The sequence below is a fragment of the Panthera onca genome, chromosome C2, assembly GCF_046562875.1.
Source record: "Panthera onca isolate mPanOnc1 chromosome C2, mPanOnc1 haplotype 2, whole genome shotgun sequence".
Lineage (NCBI taxonomy): Eukaryota > Metazoa > Chordata > Mammalia > Carnivora > Felidae > Panthera > Panthera onca.
Genome location: NC_138347.1, coordinates 76,087,075 through 76,107,857, shown reverse-complemented (window position 1 = coordinate 76,107,857; position 20,783 = coordinate 76,087,075). Strand labels below are relative to the sequence as shown.

Below are 20,783 nucleotides of genomic sequence, written 5' to 3'. Positions count from 1 at the left end.
AGAAGTGGCTGACATATGTCACTTTTGACATGTACATTTCCATGCAGCTAAACAACTTCTCCAGTTTACTAGATTTTAAAATTCAGTGGTACAGAAACAAACTTTAGCATACCTTATTTATGGTACTCTGTAGGCTTGAAGTCTCCTCGAAATGTAGCCCTTTGGTCTGTCCCTGTCTGCTGTTATTCCCATTTGGCTACATAACACACTGTTTTGTTGTGGTGGTGGTTTTTTGTTTTGTATTTTTTTAATATTCTTTTTCTCAGAACTGTCTGTTCAAAAAGACAACTTCTCCACACACCTGGTCATAGGAACGACTGGCTTCTGTTTCTCTGCTTCACCACATCTCTCTCCCATTCAAATCCATTGAAAATTGACTTTTTATATTCCCTTTGCATTTAGCACTCATCATGCCTTTTTCTTTTCTCTTCCCTGAAGTATGAAGAAATCATGGTCTATAGTCCTATTTTATGTAGATTTCCCTCTAAGCGAGTTAAATAAGGAGACATTTTAAAGAAGGAAGGTCCCCAAAATTGAAAAACTGCCTCATGCTGGGGATGGGAGGGTTGGGGGTGGAGAAAAATTGATCCATATCTTTTGATGATTTTTTTTTATCACAAACTAAGAAACATTTACATATGAAATTACTAATTCTCACACTGGTTTCTGAGAGGGAAAGGCAAGGGAGGGCACTAATAATGACAGAGCATCTCTTTTGGCAATCAGCCTGGCCCAGCAAGCCATAGTAAAGCTATAACTCCTCAGAAGGAGAGCACTGGGTAATTTACAAGGAAACTGCACCTAGAAGGTTAGGAAATTTCTCCAATGATACAAAGAAAGTAAGTTATGGAACTATGATTCGAACCCAGTTTTATTTCTAAAGCTTGCATTCTTTTTTTTAAATATGAAATTTATTGTCAAATTGGTTTCCATACAACACCCAGTGCTCATCTCAAAAAGTATCCTCCTCAATACCCATCACCCACCCTCCCCTCCCTCCCACCCTTCATCAACCCTCAGTTTATTCTCAGTAAAGCTTGCATTCTTAAATATTACTTAAAACTGACCGATTCACTAATGGCTAAAAGAATGCAACCTAGAAATTTCGCATAAATGAATACGTGTTGGTCTAGCAAGGCAGAAGGGAAAATATAAAATTCAGTATCATTTTCAAATGATTCAACCAAAGGTCTTCATTAGTGCTGCCTTAGAAGCTTAATCCTACTTTTATTTTTCAATGAAAAATGTTATTAGAAACATATATGCTAATTTTTACAATTAAGGCTAGCCCTGGAGCTAAAGTATTAATATTTTCCAGACATTATACTCTTAGAATAAAAACAACACCACTTACTATTGAAAATATAGTAAGTTAAAGACGGATGCTTACCATTATTCAATCCTTACTGAAAGTAAAACTAATGATCTGTTGATTCTTCCTAAAGAAATACAGCCTAATTCCAACAACACAAAAAATCATGTCACATGTTTGCAAGCAACAGCTGCCAGATTCTTGAGCTGCCAGGATTGAATATTTCTTTTTCTTTTTCTTTTCTTTCTCTTTTTTTAATTGGAAAGAATACCCCAGTTCACTTAACTAATATATATGAGGGTAAAAAAATAGGCAAATAAGTAATTTTTCTAGGTGCTATAGCCAGAAACTAACCTAAAATGAAAAATAAATGTTACAAAATTCAAGAAAATCACATGTGTATGGAAGAAAAAATGTAAATGCGCTAAACTGAATATTTAACAAACTAATTGCTAAACAAGGCTTTGTGATTTGGTCTTTGACTTCTTTCTATCCAGGTGCCATTCAACTCTATGATTCATTTGGCAGTAATGGCTAAGGTACTCCTTCTTTCTCTTCTCTTCTCTTCTCTTCCTCTTTCTTAAATATTCAGGACTTTTCAGAGAAAGTACCTGCTCCAAGAAATAGTTCTGCATATGCCTCATATTTCAGAACATTCCATGAGGAAGTCAGTTGATGAGGAAATTCAAATTCTAGAGTAGATAATATTTTGTACCCCCATTCTACATATTTTTGTGTAAAAAATCTGCCATTTCTTTTCAACATAAAATGGAAATCTTCCACTGAAAGATGACCTGAAATGACCAGACTGCTCCCCAGGAAGAAGCCCTGGCCAATCTTTGTTCCCCTTCTTTATAAGCAGTATTTGGTACAGAAAGAAAAACATGACAAGATCAGCTCTTAAAACTACAACACAATGCCAGGCTGAATGCATAGAAGCATGCAATGACTCTTCTAGCAAACTTTCCATGTTTCAACAGTACCATCATAGCCTATTCAATGTGGAACCAGTTAATTGAACTAGAAACTGTATAGAGACAAAATCAGCACAATTATTACAAAAACCATTAAGACCAGATGGCCAGTGAATTATTTGCAGAATTAAACTGCATGAACTGCATCCATTAACTGATTCAATAAGATTTTAACAGATACCCTTACATGGAAACTGCAGTCCTCAGTGCTACACGATGTATTAATATATATTAGGTCTAATCACTAATTTCAAGGGGTTTAATTCTGATAAGACAGAAAGGACACAAAAAACAGTAATTCTAACAAGAAGAAAGGGAATATGCAGATAATGTCCCATCAAGGTGCAAAATATGCAAGCTATGTTTGTAGAAATTTTATTTTGCAGAAATTGAGAAAAGTTTTATTGGGATATTCTGTTTATAGTGAGAAGCAAAAGAAATTCGAGAATAAAAAGTGCTTTTCTCCTATTGTCATTTTGTGGGCATAAAATCATGCTCCCCTTTTAGCTTTTAATGTTGGTCTTCTCCTTTTCTTCTTCCTCAAAGGCCCCTCCCATGTTTCTCAGTAACTCTTGACTTAGTCAAGTCAGTACCTTATCACAATCTTGAGATTGCTCTTACCGAAGCACCAGATTTAGGCATGTAATTCTAAATAGTGCAAAAGGACATGAGTCCATTAAGAAATTTCTCTCTCATTCTTGCCGTTGTCACTATTGCTGTTGATACCTATCAACAAAGCCATCACAAACAAGGTGATAGGCTGCTCTGATTTTAATATAATTATGATTTTGACATGTTGTAACAGTAAAGAGTGACACATCCTTAATTTCAACAGCAAACAAGATGAGCAATGTTGATTTAAAGAATGAACACTGAACTAGGATTTCCTTTTCTTGACCTACCTCCCTTGTACTGAGCACCCTTATTTTAGTCACATAAGCTCTGTTTCCCAAGTGTATCTTCTGTCCTTCAGTGGCAATATCACAGTCATTACAAGGCCCAGATGAGACTGTTTATCTGAAAGCTCAGTTAAAAATTGAGAAAACAGGGGCGCCTGGGTGGCGCAGTCGGTTAAGCGTCCGACTTCAGCCAGGTCACGATCTCGCGGTCCGTGAGTTCGAGCCCCGCGTCAGGCTCTGGGCTGATGGCTCGGAGCCTGGAGCCTGTTTCCGATTCTGTGTCTCCCTCTCTCTCTGCCCCTCCCCCGTTCATGCTCTGTCTCTCTCTGTCCCAAAAATAAATAAAAAAAAAAAAAAATTGAGAAAACATTCTACAGTGGAAAGATAGATTATATATAAGGCCAAGGGCATCATGGTATTATGGAAATCTCATAATTTCTGGAGTTAAGACCTAGATAATAAGTTTTCATTCTGTTCCTCACTAGGATGGACTAAAGTCAACAAGCTTCCTAAACTGCAGCTTTTCATCTATATTTAATGGTCCATTCCTGGCCTTCACAGAGCTGCTGTGCAAATTACATATAAATCTAAAAGCCTCTACGAAATAACAAAAACTAAGCAAACTATATTATTTGTACCAGCACAGTTATTAATACTGCCGCTATGACTATCACTGTTAGAGCTACTCTTGTGACAGCTTACAATATTGGTTATGTATTAGAACATAGACTGACCTAAAGCAGTTACTTTATCATTGATTTAGTTTCAAATATAATTGATATGGATTAAGGCAGTGTTAAGCAATTCAATTTGTGTTTATATAATTTGACCTTCATTAATCCCTTAGTTGAAAAAAAATCTTAATAGTTCATAAGCTAAATAATTTAGATTTTAGAGATCACTGATACAAGGTCAGAACATTATCAATATAATTATTTTAAGTTTATTAAGTAAGTAAACAATGGTTATAGTCAGAAAAGCAAGCCTTTTTAAAACATTTCAATTATTATCAATCACTAAAATGCCAGTGATGTGTGTGCTAAGTGCATTGAACCATTCATTTAAAAAGACCCAATACTTTCAGCCTAGTTACAAGTCCTAGACATGTTTCAAGCTATTCAAACTGCATTCTTACTAAGTGCAATTTCCTAGACTCAAATGTCAGGGCTCCCAAATTGTCCAAAGCACTGAATTATGTTGTTACTTCCCAAATGATGATATACCAGATGTTACTCTCATAACTTTCTTTTCTTTCATCATTTTCTTCTTCCAAGCTGAAGAAAGAAAAGTAGATCGTAGGCAGAAGTGAGGTATCTTATCTGCTATAACAAAATACCACAGACTGGGTGGCTTAAACAGCAGACATTTATTTTTCATAGTTCCAGAAGCTGGGAAGTCCAAGATCAAGGTGCAGTCGGATTTGGTTCTTGGTGAGGGCTCTCCTTCTGGCTTGCAGACAGCTACAGTCTCATTGTATACTCACATGACATCATCTTTGTGTGCTTACAGAGAAAAAAAGTTCTGGTTTTTCTTCCTCTTCCTTTAAGATGCTAATACCATTATGAGTACTCCAGCCTCATGCCATCATCTAAACCTAATTACCTCCCCAAAGCCTCACCTCCTAATACCAACATATTGAGGATCAGAGCTTCAACCCATGCATTTTGGGAGGACATGCTTAGTTTATAATGGGGTAGGACTGGAGACCAAGTCAGAGTAATATATTAATAGAATATTGCATTGACTTCAATTATATAGGTGTGTATACAGGTAAAGAATTTAACCAAATTTTTTTAATCCAAAAAATATCTGGCATTTTCCCTTGGCTTCTGAAAATTGATATTTATTTGCCTAAGGGCCTTAGGCTAGCCAGAGAGAAACAATATGATTTAGGTTTAGCACTTTGAGTCATGCAACATATCAGTCTACCAGGAGCCTGAGGTCAACCACATAGGCAATCATTCAACCAATCTTACATAATGTAGTCCCAATAAAAACTCTTAACACCAAGGCTCAGGTGAGTTTCCTGACTGACAGTATTCCTTGTGTATTGCCAGATATTGATATCAGAAGAGTAATACATTCTGATTCTACAGGAAGAAGATAAGAGAAACTCTGTATTTGGTATGCATGGTATGTGTACCTATGTACTCTACCCTATGTACTTCTTCCCTTGGCTTCCCTGTATCATTCCCTTATAATAAACAAGAACCACAATTATAATACTTATAATAGTTTTCAGTGAGTTCTGAAAGTCCTTCTAGTAAATTATCAATCCAGAAAGTGGTATTGGGAACTACCCCAGACCCAAACTTACAATTGGTGTTAGAGGTAAAGGAGGTCTTAGAGACTGTATTCTCTAATTTTGTATTGGCCCAAACTTATTGCAACAGGTAATTATTATGATAAGTTAAAACTCTAGGAAGACAAGGATCTTGCCTATTTTTACCCTCTTGCATATGCTCACTACATAGTATAATGTCTAGTATGTGGTAGAGTTCCAATAAATATATATTGAATAAATTTTAGGTTTATTGAGGTTGACTTTGAGGACAAAGCAGCATTTGTGCTGTGGACTGTAAGATCACCAATGTAATCATAGTTAATTATTCATCTGTTTCTCCATCTATACTTGGAACAGGCAATTCTTTAAAAGTCCACATGTTTATTGAGAGCTTTCCTTTATCAGAGAATGTACTCAATGTTGTGATTGGGAGAAATATATGGCCCAAGTAGCAAAGATGACTATGATATAATTCCTTCCCACTAGAAAAACAGACAATAAGTACTGTGATATTAAAGCAGAAATAGCATCTAATTCTTACCAATATAGGTAATGGAAAGAGGTCACATATCAGTTAAGATCTGAACTGAATTACAAGGAAGGTTAAGAATTACACAGGCACAGAACAACAACAACAACAACAACAAAGGCAAATATAGCAACATCAATGTAACTATAGTAGTATTACTTTTATCCTTTATATATTTTATTACACATATGATTCTATAATAATAATTATCTAAAATATGTTATTGCCAATTTTTAAAATTTTTTTTTAACGTTTATTTATTTTTGGGACAGAGAGGACAGAGCATGAACTGGGGAGGGGCAGAGAGAGAGGAAGACACAGAATCAGAAGCAGGCTCCAGGCTCTGAGCCATCAGCCCAGAGCCTGACGCGGGGCTCGAATTCATGGACTGCAAGATCGTGACCTGAGCTAAAGTCGGACACTTAACCGACTGAGCCACCCAGGCGCCCCTGTTATTGCCAATTTTTAACCACAGTTTGAAAATAATCTGACTTTAGAAATTTACATCAAACAATGCTTATCTGTAATTGTTTTTATGTATGCAAGGCTCAGTTCAAACTACTCTAAATATATAAAGATACCAATCTTATAGTAAATTTATAGAAAAGAGTAGAAAGAGGAGATTCAGACTATACCTTCTCTGCATGATGAAAAAATGCAACCCTCCCCCATTCCCACACAAATGCCTTTAAGCACTATGATAATTTGAGAAAATTTAGGTTGTTTTACAAGATTTTTCAAAATCATGTAAACCTCGAGGAGAATGAAATATCAACACTATTAAAATTCAAGTCAGTTATAACCGGTTAAATAACAAAAATGTTAACATTACAGGCACCATCTGAATAAGGTAAGATTTGTAGGAAAATCTGTCCCAACAGATTGTGACACAGCAGTGTTTCCTGAACTACTAAAGAAGGTGTTTCAGGAACAGAAGTTTCTAGCATTTGTGAGCTTATTTTGTGTGGGAAAGTGATGCCTTCTAGAACTTTTATTTACTCAGTTTTACAAAAAGTATCATCTAATGCCATTGAAAAATTTTGGGGCTTCCTTCCAAAAAGGCACAATAAATAAAAACCAAGGAGGCAAAAGAATTATACACTGAAAACTACAAAACACTGCTGAAAGAAATTAAGAAAGAACAAATAAATGGAAAGACATCTGTGTTCATGGGTTAGAAGATTTAATATCGCTAAAATGTCCACACTACCCAAAACAACCTTCAGATTCAATGTAATCTCCATAAATCCCAATAGCATTTTTTTTTCAGAAATAGGAAAAAAAATCCTAAGATTTAGGAAAAAATCCTAATCTCACAGCATTCTAAACAGTCAAGACAATCTTGATTTAAAAAAAAAGTGGTGGACTCACACTTTCTGATTTTAAAATATATTACAAACCTATAGTAATCAAAATAGTGTAGTACTAGCATAAAGACAGACATATATATGAATGAAACAAAATAGAGAGCGCAGGAATAAACTCTCACATACATAGTCCAGTGATCTCTGACAAGGGTGCTAAGACTACATAATGGGAAAAGGATAGTCTCTTCAACATATAGTGTTGGAAAAACTGGGTACCTATATACAAAAAAATAAATACATAAAATTGAACCCTTACCTTATGCTATATATAAGAATTAACCCAAAATGGATTAAAAACCTAAATGTAATATTAAATTTGTAAAGTTCTTAGAAGAAAACACAGGAGAAAAGATTTATTTGGCAATGATTTACTGGGTATGAAACCAAACTCATAGGCAATAAAAGTAAAAATGGACAAGTGGGATTACATCAAAGTTACTGCACAACAAAGAAAGCAAAGTGAAAAAGTCACCTTCAGAATAGGAGAAAATATTTGCAAACCATATATCTGATAAGAAGTTAATATTCAGAATATATAAAGAACTCTCACAACTCAACAGCCAAAAAACACATTTAAAAATGGGACTTAAGGGTGCGTGGGTGGCTCAGTCGGTTAAGTGACTTGGCTTGGGTCATGATCTTGTGGTTCATGAGTTCAAGTGCCACGTCAGGCTCTGTGATCCCAAAAATAAACATTATTTTTTTAATGGGCAAAGGATTTAAAAAGACACTTCTCCAAAACTGGCCAACATGTGTATGAAAAGTGCTTAACATCACTAATCCAAGGGAAATGCAAATCAAAACTACAGTGAGATACCACCTGGTATCTGTTAGGTTGACCACTATCAGAAAGAAAGAAAGAAAGAAAGAAAGAAAGAAAGAAAGAAAGGGAGGAAGTTAGAGGAAGAAAGAAAGGGAGGGAAGGAAGAAGGAACAGAAAGGGGGGCAGAGAGAGAGGGAGGGAAGGAGAAAAAAGGAGAGAGGGAGGAAAAATAAAAGTTAGCAAGGATATGGAAAAATTGAAACTTTTGTCCACTTGTTAGGAAAGCAAAATGGTGCAGCTGCTATGGGATCCAGTATGGAGGCTTCTCAAACAATTAAAAAGGAAATCTTTTCAGATGCTACAACATGGATGAACCTTGAAGACATTACACTAAATGAAATAAGTTAATCACAAAAAGACAAGTATTATGTGATTCCACTTATATGAGGTATCTAAAGCAGTCAAACTCAGAAACTGAAAGTAGAGAGGTGTCTGCCAGAGACTGAGGGGAAGGGGAAAAGGGGAATTATTGATAATGGGTACAGAATTTCAGTTTTGCAAGTTGAAAAATTTCTAGAGGTCTGTTGCACAACAATGTGTGCACAGTTAACACGACTGTAACGTATACTTAAAAATGGTTAAGATGGTAAATTTTATGTTTCTACTAGAATTTTTTTTTTTAAATTTAAAAAGAGGAGGAAAAAAGCACGAGTTCAGACTATGTTGGCACCCACACTGCTCGAAATAGATGGCAATGATGAATAAAATATAAAAATGTAAGATCTAAATGACATAACCCGGTTCAAAGCAAGCTAAGTATCCCTATGGAATGTAGGAAGACACTAAGCAGTTTATAGCTGCAAAGCTCCATATCGTGAAGTTGGTGGTGTGCCTCTGATCAAGTCCATGGGAACAAAAGCCCTCTGTGGAGGATGGGGACTGCAGCCAGGCTACCTGCTCCACCAGTGGCTGGGATAGTTTTCCTCTCCAACTCTAAAAAGGCTGAAATAAAAATGCTGATCGTGATTTAGAGTAGAACCAGTAATAGACACAGCCTCACAATGAAAGGGACTAGACCTAGCCAAAACCTCGCCCAGGCCCCCTTCCCTAACTCCAATGTTACCTTTGGATAGAAGCCTTGAAATGACTCAAATATTATTCTAAACTAGGGCCACTGAAGGCTGGATAGCAACAACAACAACAACAACAACAATAACAACAACAACAACAGCAACAACAAAAATCACTAGAAAGTGAGGGCAGACCTTAGAGGAAGAAGATCAAGGAGCCGGGGTAGCGAAATGTTCCTTCAGACCAAATAACAACCACATGAAAAACGAATTCTGAATTCTAATAATTTCAAACTAATTCTAAAAATGGTAGCCAACAAAATCACTGATTAAACTATGAACTTGACTACCAAAGAAATTAAATGTATGGGGAAGTCTGACAAAGTATTATAAGAATGCTCAGAGAGATAAATGAGTTAATAACTTTCTATAAAAAGAACAGATAGTAAAAATAGGAAGAAATCAATCAAGATCAGGTAGATATTACTTGGAAACCATTAGACATCCAAAAATGAAAAATACATAGTGATTGAAATCACAAATTAGATGGCATTAATTCTAGAGTAGGTAAATTTGAGTTTCTAACATAAGTCGTTTTGAGCATTATCAGCATCAAGATAGAGAAGTGAAATGTACATGGGTTAAGAGTTAAAATATCTCATAACTGAAGAAATATGCATCTTTTTATTAAAAGTGCATTCTGAATTTCTAACAATGTAATTTAAGATAGAAGAAATTGTGGTTTATATACACAATGGAATACTATGTGGCAATGAGAAAAAATGAAATATGGCCTTTTGTAGCAACGTGGATGGAACTGGAGAGTGTGATGCTAAGTGAAATAAGCCATACAGAGAAAGACAGATACCATATGGTTTCACTCTTATGTGGATCCTAAGAAACTTAACAGAAACCCATGGGGGAAGGGAAGGAAAAAAAAAAAAAAAAGAGGTTAGAGTGGGAGAGAGCCAAAACATAAGACACTGTTAAAAACTGAGAACAAACTGAGGGCTGATGGGGGGTGGGAGGGAGGGGAGGGTGGGGGATGGGTATTGAGGAGGGCACTTTTTGGGATGAGCACTGGGTGTTGTATGGAAACCAATTTGACAATAAATTTCATATATTAAAAAAAAATAAAATAAAAAAATAAAAAAAAATAGTTTAAAACCCTTGAAATTGAGTTTCAGTCATGTAATAGAACTTTTGCCAGATATTGCATTGTGACTATGGCCTATTAAAATTGTATTGTCACAAGTAGAAAAAAAAAAGATAGATTCACAACAAGATATTATAGTCGGATTTGCAGAACATGAAACATAAAGAGATTTTTTTTCCTATATAGATTACCTACAAAGGAAAGAATATTAAACTGATGGTAAACTTCTCATATTCAACAATAGATGTCAGAAACCAATGGAGTATAATTTTCAAAGTCCTGGGAAAAATACAGGTCTACTAGAATCCTATAACAATCTGAACTATAATTTATGATTGAAAGCAAAAAGAAGGCATGTTCATGGACACCAGGACAAAGCGAATTCACCACCTACATAGACCTCATATCCAAAACAAAGATTTCTTTAGGCCAAATTTGATACATACACAAAACCAAAAACTATATGCATAGAAATTATTTTAAAGATTGGTAAATTTAACTATTATCTGTAGAATAATAACTAATCATGCATATGATTTTATTTTAAAGTTTCACTAATCAAATTGGCAAGAAGGGTGGTGGTGTTTACTAGGCAAGACGACATCCTAAGGTCAACCAGCTGTTTGGAATGCAGACAGAAACAAAAAAATATTGAGCATATATAATGAGTATATATAATCTTATATACTTATAAACGCATATTAAAAAATAAGGGTAAATCACTAAAGCCAGAATCATAAGCTACATTTACAAACTAGTGGAAGAATAAAAATAGAATAGAGAAAAAGTGTCAACACAAGGAAATAAATAAAGAACACAGAAGCAAAAGAAAAAATATGAACTACAATGGCAAAAACAAATCCAGATGCATCAACAATCTCACTAAATGCACATGAATTAAATTCAGCTATCAAAACAGATTTTTCAGAATGGATCTTTACATTTTAGCTCTATGCTACTCAGCAGTCACTCCATTTTAACTACTCTTTCCTGTCTCCTGGTGACAGGAAGAAATCAGAAGTCACAAGGGAATTAATTCCTAGTTTTAAAATGAACGCAAACCAGGTAAATGACACACCGCTGGGACTCTAAGTAGCTTCTTTAAGACCTGTTGGGTTTGGCTGCAGCCACACATCAGCCCCCTGTCCTTGCCACATACCAGATATGGCCCCTGTTGATGTGCCTAACTATACTGTTTAACATGAATGAAATAGGAAACGACTTTAAAAAAAAAAACCCACAAGTTTTATATACACCAAAACACCTCAAGAAAACTTGTGTTAATAACCTGCTTTTAACTCACCACCAGGCTCCTGGCTGTGCTGGTGCTATCCTGCTGAGGCATACCACATAGCTGAGCAGTACTGTGTTTGTGATGGAGCCTTGATGTTCAATTCTTTTTCAGGTTTGCCTACCCCAGGATCAGCTCTCTCTAGTCTTATAACGAAAGCCTCAGGCCTATGCCTACTGTTTAAAATTAAACACCAGGGTGCCTAGGTGGCTTAGTCGGTCAAGTGTCAGACTTCAGCTCAGGTCATGATTTTGTAGTTCATGAGTTCAAGCCCCCATCAGGCTCTGTGCTGACAGCTCAGAGCCTGGAGTCTGCTTTGGATTCTGCATCTCCCTCTCTCTGCTCCTTCCCCCTCTCAAAAATAAGTAAACATTTAAAAAATTAAATTAAATCAGATTAATTAAATACCAACACTTACTCCTATTAGTTCTATCCAGAGAGAGGATGATTTTGAAAGTAGGAATCCTGATGATTTTTGTCAGCAATGGCATACTTATAATCAAAGGAAAATTGTTCTCAGTAGCCTCTACCATAAGAAGGGAGAAATTAGGTGATTCTTGGTATGAAGCAATAAAAGAAAAGGAAATTGAGTATGTGGTTACCCCAAATAGGTAACTCACCAGGTAATTATTGTCAGTCTAAGGCATTTACTCCTTTACAAAAAAGCACCCACAGTAAAATTATCTAATCAGGAATTTCTTGAAACCCCTCCTATGGGCTCAAGACCTCTGTGCCTTACCCTTAATTCTGAGCAAGAATGATAAAAAGAATGCATTTCTGAACCTGCTTCAGAGTATGCAGTTTACTTAACTCCTACTGAATATCCAGGCTCCTCTCAGGAACTTTGAGATTGCACCCAACAAGGGAGATCTCTCTACACTCGGATCCCCTACATACACACACACACACACACACACACACACACACACACACACGCACAGGCTCCTACACACTGTGCTCTGCCTACAGTACTGTTGTCAGACTTTCTGTGTTTTTCTTCTTCTAAAACCTTTGGAAATAAACTCTGGTCCAAAGATCTGAACTCCGTCTTTTTTGCATAACTGGTAGCTTTGGCTCTTTACTTGATGACTGGTTAAATCCCTAAAGTCAATACTATCCTAAGATTATCTCCATGTTTTAGTTTGTACTACAGTGAAACATTTTTTTTAAGTTTAACTAATTAGAATTATTCAAAACAACAAGCTTTTATCTTTTTTGCTTATTTTAATTCTTATATTTAAAATATAAACTCATAATAACTGGACATTAAGAACTGTTAGAATTATGTCACATTAAAAATGAAAGATCATTTTTGTTTTAACCAAAAATGTGTTTACCTGTAAGTATTATATTGAGCAGAACTGTTGAAATAATATGTATGTACACATCTAGTATATGAATGCAAATTCAGATCTGAGTATGCTCGGTAATAAAACAGTAACTTTAAAAATCTTAATATGAATGGCAGATGTATTACTAAAAACAAGCATAGTACAGCAGAGATTCATTCAACTGAATATGGAAAAAAGTTTAAAAAACAATTTAATATTTAATTTAGAATCTAGTAAGTAGAACTTCCATTTTCAAGGATATCTCTTCATGAACTTCAAATAGGCTATTTCCTTATGAGAGAACAGATATAGATATCTGTATCTATATCTATATCTATATCTATATCTATATCTATATCTATCTATTCAGTGCAGTCACATTTTCCCAATACATAAATTATTATCTTGAGAGTCAGACAGGCTTCAGAGGAGAGTTAACTACTTTACAATATGTCAGTGCTCATAATGTAGCTACTGATACTACCTAATTTTGTCAGTTTTGGAAATAAAAGAGATGTTAAACAACCCAGTGTCCAACACCCTCACTTTAAAGGTCCAGAAATTAAGCCAAAGAGGGGGAGGTAACTTGTCCAAAGAGAAATAGTAACTGAAATATAAATAAAACTCAAATGTCCAGCTCCTAATCCAGACCTCATTCCATAAATTCACATCATCTTTGAAGTGACGAGTTATGCCAGGAATCTGATATATTAGGTACTGAAAAGATTTATTCAATATAAACAAAACACAACCTATTCTGAAAGTTTTTCTCCACAACAGGACACAAAAGACTCTCTGAAGAATTTAACTGCATAAGCCATCCTCTGTGCTTACAGGAGAAGTAATAGGAGAAAGGAAAACCCGTCTTACCCCTTGAATTAAACAGAACTGTAAAATTCAAAAGATCAATTATCCTCTAGAAGTGGAAGCCAGACAAAGAGAATTTATATTGCATAGACAGTAACTAGGTCTTTCTCAACAGGGCATGATCCTTTGCATTGTAAATTATAAAATCTTAATAAAATCCTGACATTGGGTCAGAAAATATAAAATGACTTCGACTTCTAATTTTCTTCCATAAAAGAATGGTTACTCCACTACCTGTCAACACCAGTTTATGTGTGCACACAAGCACATGCACATGCACACTTTCCAAGGTACTTACTGAGCTATAGAGATAGCCTTCACCATTCATGGCCACATAGAGGCTGGCCTTCACCCCTTGGATGGCCACCACACGCAGGCCCACGGGAATTAGATTGAAGAGGGCTGAAGAGGGAAAAAGAAGACAGAGAGGAAAAAATCAGTGACCTTTTGAATAAATCATTCTGCTTCTTAAGAGGACTCTTTTGAGAATTCAAACCTATGAACTGAAATTAGTAGGGAGAGAGAGGGAGACTGAAGAGGTCTAAGGGTGGGGAGAGCAAGCTTCTTATCTTTGCACCACTTTTAATTACCTATGCGACCTCAGGTAAATCAAATAAACTCATCTGTAATAAAGGGGTGACATTAGAAGGTCTCAAAGGGCCCCACGTTTTTGCTTCACAAAATGAACACATATTCAAACAGTATAATATGATTTTTTCAAACAAGTAAATAATTTGAACCAAAACATTCTCAATAGTGGAAAACATAATTGCCGTCATATGTAATAATAAAATATGACCTTTAAAACCTATGCCAAAGCTTCTTGTTTTCAGATTTTTCCCTGTTGTCTTGAACATTGTCTTGAATACAGAAGATAAACATAAAAATCACTGACTCATTCTTAGCTACATTGGTAGAATGAGAGCATTTCTTTTTATAGTTCAATTATTTTCCATGTAAATGTAGATATGTAAACAGATGTATCTCTAATTGATAGCTTAAGCTGTAATAGACATATATCTCAGAAAACACACACACACACATGTATAAATACATGCACAAAACCACTAAAACCATTAAAAATTAACTTGTTAAACTGAATTCAGTATCCCGTGATGAAATGAGAACAGGTTTGTGGTCTTTAAATATTTCGGTTGTCCATCACTGAACAATCTATATGTCTACTTGGATAAGGTATTCAAATACCAGAAAGAAAAATAAGAAGATAATCTGTTTTTCTTCCAAAAATATATTTTGATGAATTACATCTTCCTAGCACTACTCTAGTTATTGTTCTGATTACAAAATGAGCATAAGCATTAACATCGTCCCTTCCCTGAAATAATTTGTAATACATAAGGGAAGAAAGTAATCATATAGTTAGGCACTACAGATGCAACATGGCTATGAACTAAATATCTCACAGCTTCATGCATAAAAGAATATATCTGTAGCTCACTTTAACATTCTAGTTTAGTTGGAAATTTTTATCCTGCTTTTCTACTGATAAAATTTTCATCAGTTCTGGTCATCTTCTTAGTGTTGAATTTAAGATGTATGTAAATCAAACCAAGGGCTACCTGGAATGACTGATTATTCTGGGCTTTTCTCAATGTAGAATGGTAAGCTAACTAACCACACACACTCATACACACACACACACACACACACACACACACACACACACAGTTTGACTTCCAGTCAAATGTTCAGTTGATGGGTGTAGAGGATCAAGACTTAGACCACAGGTTACTACAGCAGGTTTCAATTCTTAGATGCTTGACATTGGACCAGTCCCTTTGCCTCTTTGAACCTGTTTCTTCATTTGTCATGACAGTTGAGACTAAATCTTAGAAGATGCTCAAGAATTATTAGCCATCTCAATTTGAATGTGAACTGTTTTTGTTCTTCACACTGTCCTTGTGCTACTGAAATAACTTAAGAAGTACAAGACCTTAAAGTCTACTTGGGGAGAGAGAGCTAAGACATATGGAATAATCTGATACAGTGTATAATTTATTTCTATAATTAAATATAATATATGCATTCTATATATATTTTCTATGTTACAGAAGTTCAGGAAAATGGAAGATCTGTGTGGCCTGAAATATTCAGGAAATGTTTCACATGGAATATGGGACCCAGGTTGACACAAAGAAAGGGCAGAATTTGAGTAAGTCAAGAACAGAAAAACATTTTAGGGGGACTGGAGGTTAGGTGATTCTGGAAGATAATGTATGTGTAGACCAGTAGATGGGAAGATTTGATTCATACTAGGGATAAGTGAGAATGAATACCACATAGATAAAGTAGGGATAAACATCTGAATGTCTGTCACTCTAATCTTAGATATCTAAACTTTGCCAAATGGAAAACAAGAAGTGTGACGCATAAAGATTCGAGCAGCAACAGATTACAAAAATAGTGTGAGGTTTGCAGACAACATAGTTTCTAAAGTAACCACTCAGAAGCTACATGGCTTTGAGCCATTCATTTAACCTCTGTTTTATTTTCCTATCTGTAAAATGAACATAATAATTGTTACTGCAGAGTATTTATAGAAGAATCAAATGTACTATCAAATTCTTAAAAGTGTTTCATAAACAGAGAGGTGTTCTCTCTATATAAGAGTTATTTGTCATTAATATATGTCTTCTGCTTGTCAAATAAGGTTACCTTAGGGCATGATGTAAAAACTGACATCATCTCACTGGTATCTATTGAGTTTATATTCAGAATTGTTTAATACTTTAAAAAATAATACTTCATTTTTGTGCAACTCTTAATCTTCAAAGTGTTGATAAATTCATCACTGTATTTGACCCTCAACCACGAACACTATGGATCATTTAGGACAGAATGATTATCTTAATTTTAGGAAGACAAATAGGTTCAATGTGGTAACCCAAGTGAAACTCTACCTGAACAAAAGTTTTCTGGCTCTCTCACATGTGTTTCCTCCTTCTTTGTTTTTAAGTTTAATTTCTCCTAATATCCATTCTTGCCTTTTCACAAAGTCTAAGACTACTTAGCTACCTTTCCATACATATCATGCAGCTGGCTATGGCTGTGGACTCAGTAATGGCCAAAGAGATGTTGGCAGAAGGGTCTCTGCATAGTTGAAGACTCTTTCCTTAAAGACAGCTTGTGGGGGGGCGCCTGGGTGGTTCAGTTGGTTGAGCATCTCATTCTTGATTTCTACTCAGGTCATGGTCTTGTGGTTCATGGGACTGAGCTCTGCATTGGGCTCCATGCTGACAGCATGAAGCCTGCTTAGGATTCTCTCCCTCCTTCTCTCTCTGCCCCTCCCTGACTCTCACACTTGCTCTCTCTCAAAACAAATAAACTCAAAAAAAAAGATAGCTTATAAGTTTCCTTCGCCCTCTTCTCAACCATCTGCCTTACTGTTGTGTGGACTGGGATGGGGGCGTGGTGGCCGGATCATCTGAGACCATGAAAACAAAGACTACCCCCCCCCCCAGGGAGTGGTGGTAGGCAACCTGGAAAGAGTTGGGTCTCCGAGGACTTTGGGGAGCAATGGCACCAGTCCAGCAATTACCTAGGGTCTGGCTTTTATGGGAGAAAAATAAGGCCTTGTTATTTTAGTCTGTGTAATGTGGAGCCAACCATAATCCTAACTGATAAAGGAAGCAGAGTGAATATGTAAGGTACCAACTAAAGGAAGGTATTTATACATTGTAAATAAATGCAACTACTGGAAAATATTAAGTTCAGTGAAAATACTTATGAGAAAGAACAATGAAAGCAAACATTGTGCAGAACATCTTTCTCACCTAAAGATTTCTCAGGACAAATGCTAAGAATATTGATCCATCTAACTGAAACAGTCATAACAAAGCAACTAGAAAACTTTTCATACCTGAGGACAGTGTGAAAATTACTAAAGCCAGGCAGGGACAAAAGCAAGAAACTGTGAAAGTTCTATGCAAACCAGAAAGTGATAATGGCTTTTCAATGGTATGCTTTGGGAGATTTAGCAAGTCTATAAAAAAATCAGTAAACATTTTGGAATTAAATTTTTAGTGGTAAAAGCTAAAAACTACTCTCTTTGGGAAGGTCTGCATCTGCCTCCTAAAATCTTGAAAAGTGGCAAATGACTTACTCTTATCTATTATTTATCTTCATTGTAGTGCACAGGCCATAACTCACAGGAGCCCTCTGCTACTCACAAGAATTCCTCCCGTGTCTCCAGTCTTCCTCTCCACCCTCGAAGCCACAGCCCTAACTCATAGGAACTGGGCCACACCATTGTTCCAGTCCCTGGAATCTACTCATGCCATTTTCCTGCTTACAACCTCTAGGTACTCTACACTGACTATGGATGGATCCAAAGTTTCTACTCTGACCCTCAGCACCCTTTGCAATATGGCTTCAAATGGCATTTCCAGTTTATCACCTGCTACTCACGCATTCCATTCACCAAAACCAGCTTTATAGAGTTTCCCCGTTTCCCAAGTCCCCCCTTGATCTTTAAGTAGGCTAAATTTTCTTTTCTTTTCTTTTCTTCTCTCTTTTTGAAGATCTGTCTTTACTATTCAACTGCACCACAAGTTTTACCCAAACCCTTGAGATGGCTGTTTCCTTTTCCATAATTGTGTAATTCATCAGTATATCTTTATAATAGCATTTAAGACAGGGCATTATAGCCATTTGTTTACACATCTGTCTCCATCCCTAAAATGGAAGACTTTTCAGGGTAGGTCTCTGCAATTTCTACCCCAGTTATATGTACATATCTTACATTCATCAAATGTTATTGATTATAAGGGTCATGAAAAGACACATTTCCAGAATTTGTGGTCTTCTTATTGGAATAAAAGTGCTTTTTCTTTTTTTCTTAAGATCAACATATTTTTAATATCAAAAAGAAATTAAAAACTTAAAACATCTCAGCCTGAAGATCAAAATTATATATAGTCGCACATTTCTGCTACATGGCATTATTTCCTCTAATATATTTACTTACTGCTTCTAGTAATTTGATCTTCCTCTTCCTACTCTTTAACCCCATGTTTCTGCTTACTTCATTCTCTCTGCTTGGAATGCTGCTCTCCCCATATCTTCACAATGAACCTCCTGCCATGCTTGACATGACACACCAAATACCAAGTGTTTTCTCTCACTCCTAAGCTGCCTTAGTCCTGAATCTAGACTGTTTTCACCACAATTTATAATTTTCTTCCTTAAAAAATATGTTTCTGTCCTAACCACAACTAGAATGTAAGCTCCCCAAACAAATATCACATCTAAACCACACCTGTATAATACAGAGTAGAGAGTGGGAGAGGAAGAAAAAAGAGACAGAAACAGAAGAGAGAGAAAGACACACACACACACACACACACACACACACAGAGAATAAACAGGGTAATATATATCCTATTTATATTCAAGATCCCAGTAAACATTTGCCGAAGACTATAATTATAAGCCAAAGAAAGTACAAGCATCGAATATGATATCCAAACATCTTCTCAATTTTGTCCTTTCCAAAAGGAGTATCTCATTCTAAACCTTTATGTAAATCTGACTCTTATATTTTGAAAACTGAAATAATGGAGTTGGTATTCTTGGGATCCATAACAAACCCAATTACTGAACCACATGGAAAAAGTATATGAAAAAGGTAATGAAGGGAAAGGATAGTTTCTTCAAAAAATGGTGCTGGGGAAACTGGACTTCCATATCCAAAAGAATGAAGTTGGACTTATATTTTATATTACACACAAAAATGACTCAAAATTGATTAAAAGTCCAAACATAAAGCATGAAACTATAAAACTCCTAGAAGAGAATATAGGGGAAAATGTTGACATTAGTCTTGGCAGTGATTTCTTTCATATTAACACCAGAAGCATAGGCCAAAAAAAGCAAAAATAGACAAGTGGGACTACATCAAACTAAAAATCTTCTGCAAAGCAAAGGAAACAATTAACTGAGTTAAAAGGTAACCTGAAAAATGGGGGGAAAAAACTGTATCTGCAAAACATATAACTAATAAAGAGTTAATGACTTACATATATAAGTATCTTCTACAAGTCAACAGCAAAAATCCAAATAACTCAATTGAAAAATGGTCAAAAGACTTGAATAGACATATTTCCAAAGACAATATATAAATGACCAATAGGCACATGAAAAATGTTCAGCATCACTAATCATCAGGGAATGCAAATCAAAACACAATGAAATACCATCTCATACCTGTTCAAATGACTACTATTTCTTTTACATTTTTTCAGTTTATTGATTTATTTTTGAGAGAGAGAGAGAGAGAGAGAGAATGAGCAGGGGAGAGGCAGATAGAGGGAGAGAGAGAATCCCAAGCAGGCTCCACGCCACCAGCATAGAGCCTGATGCAGGGCTTGAACTCACGAACTGTGAGATCATGACCTGAGCTGAAATCAAGAGTTGGATGTTTAACTGACTGACCTACCCAAGAGCCCCTCAAATGACCATGAATAAACAAATAAATAGATAAATAAATAAACAGTGTTGACACGGATGTGGGGAAATTGGAAGTGTGTACCACCAGTGGAATGTACAATGGTGTGGCCAATATAGAAACAGTACGGAGATTCCTCAAAAAATTAAACGCAGAAGAACCACCATATAATGTAGTAATCCCACTCCTGGGATATATGGAGAAAGCTGAAATCAGGATCTTGAGAACATATATGCCTTTCCATGTTCATTGCAGCATTATTCACAATATTCAAGATATAGAAACAACTTAAATGTCCATGTATGGAAAAGTGGATGAAGAAAATGTGATATATATAGATATATATATGTATATATATGGTGCCTATAGTTAGCAATATTACAGTGTGCACTTTAAAAGTATGTCAAGAGACTATATCTCATATTAAGTGTTTCTTTTAAAAAAGAAAAAAAGAAGTAAAGGGGCATGAGGAAA

General features: G+C 35.7%; 1 protein-coding gene across 3 annotated transcripts in view; it reads right to left on the bottom strand.

The window, feature by feature from the left end:
- Positions 1–20,783, bottom strand: part of FGF12 (fibroblast growth factor 12) — a 563,179-nt gene that overhangs the window by 173,226 nt on the left and 369,170 nt on the right. For all 3 annotated transcript variants that reach the window (XM_078453132.2, XM_060639538.3, XM_060639537.3), the window contains one exon: positions 14,142–14,245. In XM_078453132.2, coding sequence (XP_078309258.1) covers positions 14,142–14,245 — 104 coding nt within the window. The remainder of the gene's footprint in view (positions 1–14,141; positions 14,246–20,783) is intronic.